The sequence below is a fragment of the Xenopus laevis genome, chromosome 2S (genome assembly GCF_017654675.1).
Source record: "Xenopus laevis strain J_2021 chromosome 2S, Xenopus_laevis_v10.1, whole genome shotgun sequence".
Lineage (NCBI taxonomy): Eukaryota > Metazoa > Chordata > Amphibia > Anura > Pipidae > Xenopus > Xenopus laevis.
Window position 1 is genome coordinate 92,223,416 of NC_054374.1, and position 17,120 is coordinate 92,240,535.

At 37.0% G+C, this 17,120-nt stretch overlaps 1 protein-coding gene across 3 annotated transcripts in view; it reads right to left on the reverse strand.

The window, feature by feature from the left end:
* The window catches only part of clip2.S (CAP-Gly domain containing linker protein 2 S homeolog), a 72,419-nt gene that overhangs the window by 18,691 nt on the left and 36,608 nt on the right, over positions 1-17,120 (reverse strand). For 2 of the 3 annotated variants that reach the window (XM_041584125.1, XM_018249689.2), the window contains exons 4-9: positions 14,502-14,626; positions 11,284-11,497; positions 9,917-10,114; positions 7,674-7,777; positions 7,352-7,412; positions 3,166-3,270 (exon numbers count right to left, since the gene is read on the reverse strand). In XM_041584125.1, the coding sequence (XP_041440059.1) occupies positions 3,166-3,270; positions 7,352-7,412; positions 7,674-7,777; positions 9,917-10,114; positions 11,284-11,497; positions 14,502-14,626 (807 nt within the window). The remainder of the gene's footprint in view (positions 1-3,165; positions 3,271-7,351; positions 7,413-7,673; positions 7,778-9,916; positions 10,115-11,283; positions 11,498-14,501; positions 14,627-17,120) is intronic. The other variant, XM_018249686.2, reaches the window with a different exon arrangement.

Consider the following 17,120-nt stretch of genomic DNA (forward strand, 5'->3'; position numbering starts at 1 on the left):
TATTACAATATTTTACAATAATTATTCACAGTGTAATATAACTACCATACTTCTACAGGATAACTTAGAGACTAATATGCTCGGGTATAAAATAAATATGCTATGGCATGAGGCTATGTATTAGCAGAAATTTGTTAGTGAAGAAAATATGATGTATATAAAAAAACCTGATATGTGCTATAAGCAAAACAATTCCAACACCCAAATGAGAAGGCCTAAATTCTGTATACTAATTGCATACAGCAATGCACCAATAAGATACTCTTAAAGGAGAACTAAACCCTACAAATGAATATGACTAGAAATGCCATATTTTATATATTGAACTTATTGAACCAGCCTAAAGTTTCAGCATCTCTATTGTAGTAATGATCCAGAACTTCAAAGTGTTCACAGGAGTTTCCCATCTTGGATTTTGTTAGGCGTGTCTGCGACATGCACATGCTCATTGAGCTCTGGGCAGCTGTTGAGAAGCTAAGCTTAGGGTTCCTCGCAAATCATCAAGCATAAAATAAGGTTTGCATGTCATGTAAGTTTGTGCTATAGGGCTAGTTTTTAAATGCTGATGCTTATTGTGCTGGTTTGTGAGCAGTCATGTAAAATATAAATATAAATACTATAAGGCACTGTCTTGTAAATTCTATTGAAGTGTGGGGGCTGTCATATATATAGGTATGGGATCCCTTAATGCAGAAACCCATTATCCAGAAAGCTCTGGTTTACATTGTGACCATCTCTTGTAGAATTTATTTCCCTTTAACTCCCTATTAATAAAACAGTACCTTATACTTGATCCTAATTAAAAGGATCCTGTCACCAGAAAACTTGTTTTTTTCAAAACGCATCAGTTAATAGTGCTATTCCAGCAGAATTCTGCACTGAAATCCATTTCTCAAAAGAGCAAACAGATTTTTTTATATTCAATTTTGAAATCTGACATGGGGCTAGACATTTGTCAATTTCCCAGCTGCCCCAGGTCATGTGACTTGTGCCTGCACTTTAGGAGAGAAATGCTTTCTGGCAGGCTGCTGTTTTTCCTTCTCAATGTAACTGAATGTGTCTCAGTGGGACATGGGTTTTTACTATTGAGTGTTGTTCTTAGATCTACCAGGCAGCTGTTATCTTGTGTTAGGGAGCTGTTATCTGGTTATCTTCCCATTGTTCTTTTGTTTGGCTGCTGGGGGGAAAAGGGAGGGGGGTGATATCACTCCAACTTGCAGTATAGCAGTAAAGAGTGATTGAAGTTTATCAGAGCACAAGTCACATGACTTGGGGCAGCTGGGAAATTGACAATATGTCTAGCCCCATGTCAGATTTCAAAATTGAATATAAAAAAATCTGTTTGCTCTTTTGAGAAATGGATTTCAGTGCAGAATTCTGCTGGAGCAGCACTATTAACTGATGCATTTTGAAAAAAACATTTTGAAATTTTTTTTCCCATGACAGTATCCCTTTAAGCTGCATAAATTCATACTGGTGGCAAAATAAATGATTTTTGGTAGACTTTAGGTATGGAGATCCAAATTAAGAACCCTTACCTACAAAACCCCAGGTCCCAAGCATTTTGGAAAATAGATCCTGTATCTGTACTAAAATTCTACAAGCCATATAACTATAAACTATTCACACATTTAGTCGGTTAGAACATTGTTGGTTATTTCTGAACAGGAGGAACAAAGATAAAGTAGTATAGAGAGAGCTATTCTGGTCTTAAAGCACATAAAAGTATATTTATCAATCAAGTGATAATATTTTATACACAATCCCAGCAACAGATCATCAGAATATAAGGAGGTTAATCTATAGTTGCCAACACTGAAACACAATGTAATGTTTGCATGTGACATTCTAGCCACCATATATGAAAATTGACATTGGGCCTCTTATAACTTTAATACAGGTATGAGACCGGTTATCCAGAATGCTTGAGACCTGGAGGTTTCCGGATTATGGATCTTATTGTAATTGGGATCTTCATACCTTAAGTCTGATAGAAAATCATGTAACCATTAAATAAACCAAATAGGCTGGTTTTGCTTCCAATAAAGATTAATTACAACTTAGTGTGAGTCAATACAAGGTACTGTTTTACTATTATAGAGAAAAGGAATCATTTTTTTTTAGAAATTTGGATTATTTTATTATAATGGAGTCTATGGGAGACAGCCTTTCCGTATTTCGAAGCTTTCTGGATAACAGGTTTCTGGATAACATATCCCATACCTGTATTGTATTCTAAACATCCCTTTCAATGCATTCTGGTCACTGAAATAATTTGTACTATTGTCAACTATAGGAACCTGGGCTAGAATGTAAAAAAGCTAGAGATTGTGCCAGGCAATAAGGAATATATATATTACCACCTGATAGATTAGAAGATATTACCACCTGCATTATTGATATACTATTTAGTGCTGCATGGTCTTCCAACATCCAGTCTATCTTTGACTTGTAGCATTTTTCCAGTCTCTGTTTTTCTGGTGACAGTTGCTGGTGTGTGTCATAAGCACCGTGATTCCCATTTTTAAAGTGGGAACCTGTTTCACACAATTCCTATGTTTTCTCCGGAGATTTTTTTGTTTTGAAGAACACATAGGCAAAGTCAACAGCCGTAATTCTTGAATAAAATAGCAATGGTGGCTTTAAAAAGGGAAATAAAAAGCATTGCAAAGATTCAACCATCCATGTGCTGAGCAACAAACAAAAAGCAGCTACAGTACTGTGTGCTAATCTGATACAGAACTTCACACAGTGACTACTTTTTTTATTTTAGCTCTTGTTTGTTTTTATTGGGAAAAAAAGAAGGAAATCTACATTTGTTAAAGATAATTTTTTTTTGATTAAACATTTTACACCAGTCTTTGAGGGGCAATACTACAGGTGGTGCTCTGACATTTCAGCTATAGTCCATTAAACCAGAACAGATAAAAGATGAATTAATAGACTGACAATAAGGATTTTAGTGAGTAGAAGTACTACTGCTATAAGTCTGAGAAAACTGAGCAATTTGTTATTTTTTCTGATGGTAACAAAAAAGGTGAATGCTGAAATTAAAATGTGGAAGCCGAAATGGACTGAACAGAAAGCAAGAAGGTTGGGACTTAAGGGCATAAATACAGCTAGCAAGCAAGTTCTGCAGGCATAGGGTCACTGGATTTATTTTACCCTCTTGTCCTCTAATTCTTTGAGAAGTTTTGATGTTTTTGCCTTCTCAAACAGTAGGCTCTGCTCGAGCTCCCGAATTTGGGCATGCTCCAACTGCGTCTGTGTCTGTACACACGGAATAGGAAACAGAGAGACAGAAAGGAAAGCTGCAACCATAATCTTTTTGTGAACATACTCAGTAGAGAGACAAAAGGAACTTAATGCTGCATGGTGTGGTCAATCGATGGTGAATGAAATCCAAACACACTTATTTACTAGAAATTGAAAGATATTACACCGTAGTAAACATTATTGGAAGACAGCCGCATAATGTCTAAAAACAAAACACATTTTTTGATGATATGACACCGTAGATATACACAAGGCTGTTTGTGGTGTTGTGTCCCAGGTAAATATCACCAAAAGCAAATAAATGCTGTGTGTCATATGCTTAATCCTTTTCACTACAAGAGCCACACAGCTATTTTACTTTTACTCTAAGCCTTTATTTTGTGTTGAATATTTATTTTGCTTGCAAAGTCTACAAGGCTTTAAAAATAAATGAGAATTCCCAGTGCTTTATAGCTCTCAAATTTTATTCTAGAGGCAATATTTTACCATTAGAACTACCTAGTAGCTGTTTCCCTGTTTTAGAATGCTTACTAGTGTGACTCCCCTACAATAATTTTAGGATATCATCCCATTAATGGGGCAGATTTACTAAAGGGCGAATTGCTGCCAGCGACTGCTTTGCACACTTCGCACGACTTCACTATGCGCAAATTCGTTACTACTTCTCTAATTCGCAAAAATGCGAAGTTGCATCCTGGATGCCAACAGATGACCTTTCTCTAGCAATACTTCTTCAGTGCGAGCATTTCATAGCAAAGATTCTCTAGCATTCGTATATGCCTAACGAAAAGTCACTAGTGATCTTACGCTTAGGTTAATTTGAATAGGGCAGGAACATTAAAGTTGTATGGACGTCTTTATTAGAGATGTTGGTGCAAATGCTTGAAGTGGCCACTTTTTCTTACAAATGTCCAATGAACCTTATTAAAGACAAAATCATATGATGAACTAGACATGAGCCCACTGTAAAATGAATGTTCAATGCCCCTCAAATGTCTGGGAAAAAAATTTAACCCAAAAAAATTCAAATTTATCCAGCTTAAAAAAGGAAAAGTCGCCTGCATTTTTTCAACTTAAATGCATTTTTGGCAGACAGGATATTATGTAAGTGACATCAGATTGAGGAAGATCTAGCTTCATTTTAGCAGTTTGTCTGAGGTGGCGAAGTCAACTCTGGCGAAAGAGGTAACGTTCAGCAATATCCGCACTTTAGTGAATTTGCAGTGCAACGCTAGCGACTGTCTCTTTCAGTGAATTGCGATATCCCTGCGGATTGGATTTGACATCACAGCGATGGCCACTTCGCCCTTTAGTAAATCTGCCCCAAAGATTGAAATGCTGGTTCATACAATATATACCCAGATCTGGTAAAAGCTTGTGCTAGTGGTTTCATCTAAACTTACTTGTCCCCCCAGCACTCATGTTTGACTGGAAAAGAGAGTTTTAAAATATTGCTTGCATATTCCAATTAGGGTTGCCACCTTTTCTGGAAAAAACTACTGGCCTTCCTATATTCTTGCCATTTTTTCCTATTAATAACATTGGCATCAAGCATCATTTTTACCGGCCAGGCCGGTAAAATACAGGCCAGGTGGCAACCGTAATTCCAATGGAACAGGCTTAGGGTGTCTGAGCTTAAAATATGTGTCCTCAGTAAGTTAAAGACAACGAAATAGGTAATAATAACACAGATACTGAATAACTGAGAGAGCATTACTAACACAGCTCACTAGAAATAATCCTTTATCATTGAGTCATCCCAGCCTTCTTTATAAACTGGCTTTACAGAAACTCTCTGTTCTACAAAGGATTTCTTGGCATAAAGATATCTTTGAAAAGGCCCTTATTTCTTGCTGACGCTGATATTAATAAAGCCTTCTGTTTGCAGATAGTTGAGTCAGTCAGGCATTTGCATGCCAAGCAAAGCATCAGTGTCAACTCTCCCGTCTCCTAAATAGTTACTATATTTAACCGAGATCACTTTGGCTTACAGTTTCAATCAAATATTGCTATCTGTGTTTATATCCCTTGCCTTTAAATATTAAAACTGCTTAGCATTAAATTAAATAAAAATGCCGTTCTGGGTCAGTTAGAAACATAATAATGCAGCCATCACAAAAGACGTTTTAATGAGATTCCTCAATGTATTCCCATTCATGTGAAGCTCAATAGAAGAGGCCATCAGCGAGGATGAACTGTGAAGAATGTCACCACTGTGACGAGAAGCCAGGCTGCCAGTGAATTTATAGTGGGTATAACTTTCTAACAATTGCAGGAACAGCAGACATGTCAAGTACCAACAGGTCTGGGAAGGTGAGAATAGAAAGGGCCCACTTTGTGATAATTGATCAAGTTAAAATTTGATGAAGTTAAAATTACTTCAATTCATTTGTGTGTTTGTATCAATTTTAAATGCACATTTGTGTGTGTTTTTTTTTACAAGTGTGCAATATGAAACAGACAAATAAACATACCAAAAACCATACATTCTGTATCTCCTAATTAAAACAATAGGCAAAATGTTTTAAGCAATATATTTTGCTCAGCAATTACCTTTGATTAACTTCATTAACTTGATTTGGTTACCTTTAGTACGACAAATGAAAGGAAAATTCTAATGGGTTACTTTGGGTAGCTTTTTCACAGTTTAAATGGCACTTGACCTTGTGACAACCCTATTTGGAGTGTAAATCTAATTTCTTGCAGTAATACGATAATTTGGTGTTGTTAGGCTAATAGCTAGAAAGGCTTAATGTGCAGTTACTTTTACATCTTAGAGGGTATTTATCCCGCAAAATAAGCAATTAGTACTTAACTGCTTCTTTTTACACACTTTCAGCATTTTAAAATGCTCACTTGGAAAGAATCATGAAAATGACCACTAAGACATTTTGTGCCACCAGTTAAATTAGAGGAGCTTTGAAGTCACAACAAGCAATAATCAAGCACGCTACACATTTTTTGTTCTTTGAAATTTTACATTCATTCTTTAAAGGAGAAGGAAAGGTTAAAACTAAGTAAGCCTTATCAGAAAGGTCCATCTAAATATACCAGTAAACCCCAAAAGTAGTGCTGCTCTGAGTCCCCTGTCAAAAGAAACATCACATTTCTTTCATTCTATTGTGTACACATGGGCTTCTGTATCAGACTTCCTGCCATCAGCTTAAACCTCATTGCCCTGGGCAAGAGCATGCTCAGTTTGCTCCTCTTCCCCCGCCCCCTCCCTTCTCTGCTGTAATCTGAGCCCAGAGCAGGGAGACTCAGGCAGGAAGTGATGTCACACCACGTTAATACTGCAGCTCCTATCCTAACCAAACAGAGAGTTTCTAGAGCTTTTTACTCAGGTATGGTAAAACATTCTACAGAATAAATATAGCATTCTAGCTTGCACTATTGCAGCTAATCTATTGGCAATAAAATGCCTCCGTAGCTTTCCTTCTCCTTTAATGGCACTAGGACTCTATGTGATGTGCTGCAGGGTCCTTGCATCGGCATAGTAAGCAAGGCAGGGGCGTAACTATAGAGTAAGCAGACCCTGCGGCTGCAGGGGGCCCAGAAGGTATAGGGGCCCCATGAGGCCCTACAGAATGAGCCATTTCAACATATATTGGTAAAATAGGGCAACCTCTGGATATTTTGGGGGCCCAAACATAAATTTGCTGTGGGGCACAGTAACATCTAGTAATGTCACTGGTATTAAGGGAAATATAAAATCCCATAGGGAAAGGGTAATTTTTCCCTTTTATAAAGCAGCAGGATGACAATAGATTGCAGTTTTGCTCTCCAGTACTAATACACAAACTAGGTTTGGGAAATCAAATTGGATGCTATGGATTGCTAAATGGATGCAATTTTATACCAATGTGGCTGAGCTTTCCATAAACCTAGTGCAGCGTTTGGTCAGGCACTAGGCTGCATATCCTCTCAACTCACCATGCAACTCTTACAATACTAAGTCAATGAGCAAACCAAATAGATAAAGGTAATGTAATCATAAACATGCATCACACAACTGAATGTTGCTCAGTTTTAGTCTACAAATAAAAAGAGCAGAATGATAAATTGTAAAGAATACCTCTAAATCACCCTTTGTTATGGATTCCTCTTCCACTCTAAACTGGAGATCTTCCACCTTCCTGAAAAGAAAAAAATATCATTATATATATTATATATTATATTTCAAAAAAGCGATTAAAAAGAGCATGCCTTGCTGATGTGCATGCTCTACAAAGAAATATATTCTAAACCAGGGCTATTGATATAAAATGATATATCAGATAATCAGCCCACCACATGGGAAGAATTCTGATATTCCAATATATATGTAACCTGTTTCTTTTCTGGTAAAAAGGTTATGTGATGATACAGATAAATTCCACAAGAGAAATAATATTTACCTTCTTTCCTCTTCCAGTTGGTTAAGGAACTCCATTTTTTCTTTTTGTGCTGTCTCCACTAAAGCATGAGCATGATGAAGGTTACCTTCTGCTTCTGTTACATACTATTAAGAAAAGCATGGAGGAGTCTTAAAATAGCAGACATGGCCTATTTTACATTAATATACAGAATGTTATCAGTTTACGCTTTTTCTATGTCATGAACCATTTCATATGATGGTGCTCATTGCTCAAAGATCTACAAAGTAAAAACACATCATCTGCAAAAAGTTCTACCTGACCTTTATTATGCAGCAGTGTAGTATGCTTTTTTTACATTTATTATTAAAACACAATTAGGAGAGATTAGAAACACTGAAAACATTTAATAAAATATAAGGGCATTGTATAGGATATAGGATTGTCTATATATATATATATTCATATATGCCATGACATTTTGACTTGGCCCACTGTTTAAATTCTAACTTTAGAGGGACAGAAGTTGGGGTAGAAGTTCCTACATCTACCTTAAGATCTGTGACTTTATTCTAGGCAACATTTTCCTTTTCAGGCTATAGTTTCCATATAATTTAGGTGATGTGTACGTACGTATTAGCCGAGGTACCTAATTTTACCTACGAAAACTGGGAAAACTTATTGACTATAGTATAAGCCTAGACACAACTACAGTCCTATCTCCCAGCAGCGCACATTCCGCCAAAGCGACCCCCACAGCGATCGGTCTTTGCAAAGTTGATGGTGACAGAGAATTGCCAAACAGATTACTGTGTGCATTGTCCCACTGTCCCACTACCATGTGCAGAGGGTGCTGTTTGATATACCCATCACTGTTAATCTTTCATATAACCAACAGAGGGCGCTGTGTGATATTGCCATCACTGTTAATCTTTCGTATAACCAACAGAGGGCGCTGTGTGATATTGCCATCACTGTTAATCTTTCGTATAACCAACAGAGGGCGCTGTGTGGTATTGCCATCACTGTTAATCTTTCGTATAACCAACAGAGGGCGCTGTGTGATATTGCAGTCACTATTATTCTTTCATATAACCAACAGATGGCGCTGTGTGATATTGCAGTCACTGTTATTCTTTCATATAACCAACAGAGGGCGCACTGTTATTCTTTCATATAACCAACAGATGGCGCTGTGTGATATTGCAGTCACTGTTAATCTTTCATATAACCAACAGAGGGCGCACTGTTATTCTTTCATATAACCAACAGAGGGCGCACTGTTATTCTTTCATATAACCAACAGATGGCGCTGTGTGATATTGCAGTCACTGTTATTCTTTCATATAACCAACAGAGGGCGCACTGTTATTCTTTCATATAACCAACAGATGGCGCTGTGTGATATTGCAGTCACTGTTATTCTTTCATATAACCAACAGAGGGCGCACTGTTATTCTTTCATATAACCAACAGATGGCGCTGTGTGATATTGCAGTCACTGTTATTCTTTCATATAACCAACAGATGGCGCTGTGTGATATTGCAGTCACTGTTAATCTTTCATATAACCAACAGAGGGCGCACTGTTATTCTTTCATATAACCAACAGAGGGCGCTGTGTGATATTGCAGTCTCTCCCCAAGCGAACTGTTGGTATAGGAATGATTAAAAGTGACTGCAATCTCAGCTACTGCCATGCTGACTCGAGTTTAAGCCGAGGTAGACTTTTTCAGCACATTTTGGATGCTGAAAAACTCGGCTTATACTTGAGTATATATGGTATGTCAAACTACATAACATTATGCAAGGGTGGGTATTTTTGTATGGGGAGGCTAACGTATCATTATATATATATATATATATATATATATATATATATATATATATATATATATATATATATATATATATATATATATATATATATATATATATATATATATACCTGTATATATATATATGAGAAGCAATGGTTCACGCTGTAGACTCAAATACTACCTGGGTGCCAGCACTGGTTATTTGCAATAGAAAGAAAGCTTGCGGCACTCACAGAGTTTATAATATGTAGTTTGACATACGTACACATCACCTAAATTATATGGAAACTATAGCCTGAAAAGGAAAATGTTGCCTAGAATAAAGTCACATATATATATATATATATATATATAAAATATCCCTAATCTTCACTATTCTGTGCCTATGTCTGAGGGCTTGGGAATGACAGTTATTTTTATGGGTAAGTTTACATATTATTTGTTGGTTTAAGGAATATTTCTTACCTGCTCGTGTTTAGTTTTTAAGAGTGTGAGTTCCTTCTCAACTTCACAGATATGACTTGTGGCCTTTGCCACCTCAGCTCGTTCAAGATCTCTTTCTGCCAGTAGTTGCTCAATATGTTGCTGTTTCTCCTTTAGTGCCTCCTGTAGCGCAGTAGTACCAGAGATTTTCCGTGCATACCTTGATGAGGTTTCTGTGAGCTATGGATCATACAATGAAAATCACTGCAGTTGAAGAAAACTACTGAAACCACTTAATAAACTTCACTGATGTTTTTCTTTCCAAATACAGAAACATTTCTTTACTTGGATTTGTTTCTTGACATTTTTTGACAATGTAATTATACTAAGGCTAAATTTAGCTGAAAACAGCAATACATATTGTGGTTATACACTGTATAATGCTAAACTAAAATAAGTACACAGCCATGTCTATTTTAGTAGTATCCAGGGCCGCAAACAGGCATGTACTGTAGGCAGAGGGGGCACGTAAATGGAAAGACATGATCCCAGTGTCACAAAAGGGGTAGGGAATTATGGGACAGGTTGGGGGTTTGGGTTGATCAAGGGCAAAGCTTTTTGGTGTGATTGTGCATACTAGTGGCATTTTTGTTTCATTGGGGCCCATTTTACATCATCACAGGGGTCCAAGAGAATGATGGGCTAATAATTGGGCCCCCCATAGGGAGAGGACTCTGCTACCATAGAAGTATGATTACTGATGGCAGCCTTGGGTCTTTTACTGGGATGTAAACTAAACCCTTTTGAAGTGGACAGAGCTACAGCTGAATTTAGGCCAGTTAAAGCAGACAGTATTTTAAACTTGATGTCACACATTCACACTTCAAAAGAGAAAAATCAGACATTAATAACATATACAATTTATGGTTTCAGGTCTTTTACATAAATACATGTATGTAAAAACACTTGAATTCTTTTCTTGAGTTTATTTTTCTACAATCCATTAAAATAAACATGCACACTTCTCAGCTCATCTCTGGCAAGTGCAGAAGATCCTGCTAATTCCCGTAGCATCTCGACTCACATGTGGGAAGAGCTTGTAGTCATTTGGCTCTTAATGAAATCACCTCCTCACTCTAAAAACTGTTTTCAGTATTTGCGATCTGGAATATGTGAAAAGACTACATGGCCCAATTAGCACTATGAGGTCTTCCCTAGGAATTTGAAGTCAGTTTGAGAAGTCTTTAGTGTACCAACTGATACAGAAACCACAGATCTTGACCTAGCTTAACTCAAGGTTGTGGTTGTGCAAACACTGGAGTGCCAAAAGATGCTTATCTCCGATCTACAGAATGGGAATGAACACAATTATCAGTGATTGAATGTTGACAACAAGAATTAATTCTCACCAGGCCACTTCTGCTAGGTCTTCCTCCAACTGATGATGCTACAGAGCTCACAGAGCTTATAGACGAACTGCTGGGACTGTGAGTAAGAGCAGATACTCCCATAGCCATCCGCTTGCTTTTTTTGGCTTTCGCAGGACTAGTAGATGGAAAGCCAATCCTAATGACTTTGTGAATTGGTGCAAAAAGGCCAAACTTTGGAGGACACTGAAAATACCTGGACAGTTAAAAACAGTGTTTTATTTTCAACAGAGTTTTTTATTTTCATATGAGTGATATCAAACACTCTAAAATAAAAACATGGCAAGCCAAGAATAATTTTATATAACTTTTCTATTGGCAGAAAATACAAATAATAAGTTTAAAAGATCGATAGACCCCTGATAACACTGGGTTCCTAGGCTATAGCCTAGGGTAGCCTGCGCATTAATCTGCCCGATCTATTGGCCTCATAACATGAATGAAGTTTGAAACATATAATAGCAGCCATATTTTTGTTATCAACACTAGAAATTCAATAATGATGAATTGTAATTGTGTAACTACATGTTACTAAAATTCAACCACTTGTACTCTACACTTGAGCGCTGAACCCTACATGCCACTTTTGCACTTTTTAGACCAGGATCATCTACCCAGTCTTACTGGGGTACCACCAGTCTGCATCATTGTGTAAAGAGAGAAGAACCAGAAGAATACAGTGATTTCAAGACATATGCATGAGTATGATCAATATTGGGTCAAACAATTGCCATATCAGCAGGCAAAGTATAGAGATTCCAATCAGCATCATGTCCCAGAAGTAATGAAAAGAGATTTGGAGGATGGGTGTGCTGCATAATATGCCTTCTTCATCAAGTATATCATTCCTATCCAGTAAAATGTATGACAACACTGGAACTATGATCTCATGTTTTGCTTATTTTAAAATCCACCCATGTTGTGATTACTCACAAAGACGTTAAACAAAACATTGTATTTCTGCTAGTGTTTTATGCAGAATACATCTGTACAATACACGTCAGGCCACTGTCTACTGTACGCACAGATAACCAGTAAAAATATTTTTTTTCCAACTTTTCTCCTAGTTCCCAACAGTTTCTTTACTAACGAAATGTCCAAGCGTACACGTATAAGCCAGCTGGCTTAGTACTCTGTTCCATGTTTTGCTTTCAGTCTTGAGGAATGTTGATTTGAACGTTTAATTTTTCAGGCATGTCGTGGGTGACAGCTGACATGGGCAGCAGGTGTTTGGTCACATTTCTGAATCTTAAATAGTGAACATATCAGCATTCAGAAATAATGATTTATACATTGTTATCTTTAAGCAAGTGGCAAATAATTAAATAAATCTCTGTTCGGTTGACATACTTGTCTTGGTCAGTATTCAGAAATAATTACATTATCAGATCTCTGATATCAGAAAGATACAGTTAAAACATTATCATCGGGGCATTACTTTGGAGGGAGCAGGGCCTATAACTGCTGGGCCTCAGGAGGTATAGGCAACCCAATGGGAGATTGGCAATGACTGATAAGTTTCATTATATACAGGTATATGTCTTATTCCTAAACTTTAGCAGGGTCCTAAAATAACAATGTCATGGAGTATCACTAATGTACAGGTATGGGATCTGTTATCCAGAATGCTCTGGACCTGGGGTTTTCCGGATAATAGATCTTTCCATAATTTGGATCATCATATCTACTAGAAAATCATGTAAACATAAAATAAACCCAATAGGCTAGTTTTGTTTCCAATAAGGATTCATTATATCTTGGATCAATTACAAGGTATTGTTTTATTAATACAGAGAAAAGGGAATAATTTTTTAAAAATGTTGATTATTTGGATAAAATGGAGTCTATGGGAGACGGCCTTTCTGTAATTTAGAGCTTTCTGGATAATGGGTTTCCAGATAACGGATCCATACCTGTATTGAGTATGAATAATGTACCAGTAATTAACATGTAAGAAGTATGTTAGGGGTGCAGTCAGTCCAAAACTCATCTGACAGCTACAGTCACAGTCATGTATAAATATTAAACGTCTGTATGTTCGCACACTCAACACAAAATGCAATTCAGAGAGAGAATGGTTTGAAAAAATAATTTTTACTTTTACTTTTATGCAGAGAAAGGCATTTTACATAGATAACGCCATACAATACATGGCACAATTTGTACAATATTAAAAAAATCGTATAGAATATAACCCACTCATTAGTAATACATAGTAAGCAAGAAACAAGCAAGAAGCGGATACACCTACCAGGAAAATGAGAATGGCCCAAACGTTTCGGCACCAAGGCATCCCCTTGACAAAGGCCTTGGTGCCGAAACGTTGGGGCCATTCTCATTTTCCTGGTAGGTGTATCCGCTCCTTGCTTGTTTCTTGCTTACTATGTATTACTAATGAGTGGGTTATATTCTATACGATTTTTTTTAATATTGTACAAATTGTGCCATGTATTGTATGGTGTTATCTATGTAAAATGCCTTTCTCTGCATAAAAGTAAAAATTATTTTTTCAAACCATTCTCTCTCTGAATTGCATTTTGTGTTGAGTGTGCGAACATACAGACATTTAATATTGATACAGGTTACCTGCAGTAGGGGTAACATTTGTTTCTGCACCTCTTATCATTTTTTGAAAATTTTGGTGTGCCCTCCATCCATTATTAATTCCACAGTCATGTATAACACAGGGGCTGGTTTATCAACATTCAAATTTTTACTGCAATTCAAATTTTTTTTATCTCATGAATTCGAACTACGGTTTCAAAAATTCTTACGTTCGATATTTATTAAACTATAAATACTCGAAAACCTGAAATGTAAAACCTCAGCATTTAAAAGTTGTCTTTGGCAAAATTTTACAGATTTTTTCAAATTGAGATTTTTGAATTTTACTGACAGTTTGTAGACCCATTGAAAAGTAGAATATGATTTTGATGTTTTTTTAAATAAATAAGCAAACATTTGAATTTTGTAAAGTTCATTTGAATTAGATAAAAAAAAAATCACAAATTTGAGTTTTGATAAACAGGCCTCCCTGTGTATCTCTTGGAGCACTAGGCAGTGTTAAAAAAAAAAATAAATAAATAAAAAAAGTGACCTATATTGTAGAATTTTACTCAAGTATGCATTAAAAAATATTCAACTTTTTACAAAGACCCCAACCTACACATTAAATTGATTCCAGATAAACAAATCCGTACCTTGTTCCAGCAACTGCTCCATCATTTTTCCCAAGAGGCTCATCCAACTCCACTCCGCACCACTCTCCTTTTGCAAAATCCGTCTCTCCCACATAACGCACAACTCCTGTCTTTGTTCCACCCACCTGCAAGTTACCACAAGGTAAATATTAGTGCAGTACATAGCAACATGTGCATTATGTTACGCTCCAAAATGTACAGCATTGTGCCAGTAACATCATATTTCATCTCCTTGCTGTTAAGTGTTTATACTGGGCTACAAGGCAACAATTTTTACACAGAAATTGCTTCATTAAAGTTTAGCTTTTCGTGCTACTGTGCATGTGCAGCCACTAGAAGACTGAGGAAGCAGGAAGAGGATTACTCTGTGGTGCTCACTGGAAGAACCCCGGGCTGGTGCAGTTTTCTGCTGATAGGAGCACTGGCCTGGGATTTCAGGTAAGTAGATACAATCACTTGGGCGTGCCTAGCTTTTGGCACCCCCAAGTGTTATTTGCCTTTCATTCTCCTTTAATACCCTTGGTTTTGGTATGAGACAGGTAGTTGTTGAAATACGTTTGACCATATTGTGTTGGATAAAGGAAATCAGTGTCGTTCTGGCCCACCAGGATACCAGGAAAAGTTCTGTTGGGCCCAGGTGTCAGTGTTCCCTCATGCTACTAAACATTTGGGCTATTTCATGGCCATTCCCTATTTCTATGAGAACAAAGAGGCTAAATAAATGGAATAATAGAGTATAGTATGTAAAGAAAAGAGACTAGGAGAATGGAGGTTGAATGAGGAGAGGAAGAATAATAGTTCTGAGAGTGGGCCCCTGGTCTAAAATGAATTGGTGGGTCAAAGGTTTTTGGGTGGGCCCCAGGTGTCCAAGTCCAACACTGAAGGAAATTGCAATTCATCGTCTGACATTAGCCTAACATTACAAATTTTGCTTTTATATTTTTTTCCAGACATCTTTGTTCACCTGCAAGCAAGACATTTATAAACTCAAAATATTTACCTTTTTTCAGCACAAATAAAGTCTGTTTAAATACAGTTTAAGTGCAATTTTAAGTAAAGTGATACAACCGTTGGTTCCAGGCAAGCTTTTGTTTGAGCTTCCTCCAGACAGCTGGAAGAGATTATGCTAAAGTCACAATGTTTACATTTGCAAGCAGCTGTAAAATGTGCATGTTTGAAAAGTCAGACCACTTGATTACTTTCAAGGCTGTGATCCTCTCAGCCACTGTTTCCCTTTATACAGACTTGCAAAAGGTTTTACCTGGGACACACTGAGATAAGACCCTTTTGGGGATGTACAAAAGTTATATTAGCCAGATGGTAATGTTTTGCTTGACCTGCAAACTACAATGTACAATGTACATTGGAGCTGCATCTGCATTATATGAGGGAAAATCTCACTAATTGTAAAAAACATGCATTTAGCTGGTAATCTGTTCAGCAAAAATCAAGTTTGGACTTTTAGCAGCTATCTGGTTGCTAGGGTCAAAGTTAGCCAGGCAATCACACTGCGATTTGAATAAGAGGTTGGCACTCGGAGCACTTTGTTTTCCAAAGTTGCCTCAAGAGGAAACTTTGGGCGACTTCGGAAAATGAAGCTCCGATTTGCATTCTATCTGCCGGGATGGTATGGGAAGGCAGTTCGGGGAGATTAGTTGCCCCGAAGAAGAGGAGATTTGTCATCGGGCAACTAATCTCCCTGTCCACGTGCCTCTGCCCTAAGAGGACCTGAATAGAAAGATAAGTAATACAAAGTACATTACTACTGGAAAATCAATAAACAGAATTAAAGTTAAAGGTCTTTATTCAAGACATACATAATCTATGGTCAGCATGGTGGTGCAATGGTTAGAACTACTGTCTTGCAATCTTAGGTTTGATTCTCCCTGTATTTGCATGGGGTTTCGCCCACGCTCTTCCAGGTTAATTGGCTGATGAAATTGACCATAGTGTGAATGAGTGAATATTATATAGACCATAGATTATAAGCTCCACTGGGGCAGTGAATGATGTATAACTTCTGTAAAGCACTGTGGAACATGCCTGTGCTATATAAATAAAACATAATCATTTTTCATTGGCCAGTAGTTGAATTGAGATAAAAAAGTCAACTGGTAGTGTGGGAAAATATCTACTATAAACAGATAGAATGTTAAGTACACAAAGGAATGCTCACACATACTTTCTGTGGTTTTTTCTGACAATGAGCTCACAAAATTAGACAAATCTTATATTCTTTAAAAGGTCAGATCATCTTCCTGTTACACATCACTAACTCAGAGGTGCCAGGAGCTGTCCTCTAAGATGTTGGAAAAGATAGTAATTAAATCTGCTACAATTCACAGCCTTGTCTGATTTGGGTGAATGAGTAGCAAAAATTCTGCAATTATTATTTTTTGGTGAAATATTAAACATGGAATGAAGAGAACCATAAAGAACGTTGGCAAAAATGGCACGAAAGACAAGAATTGGATGTGTCTTTTAATATCAATAAGTAATAGGCAAGTACAGTTCTTCCTTAGTGATTAGAAACAGGATGACATATATTACTCTTAAAAAGTTGAGGGAATACTACTAAGAAGAACAAGTCAATGTTTATTTAAAGTTGTAAAGTCCCAG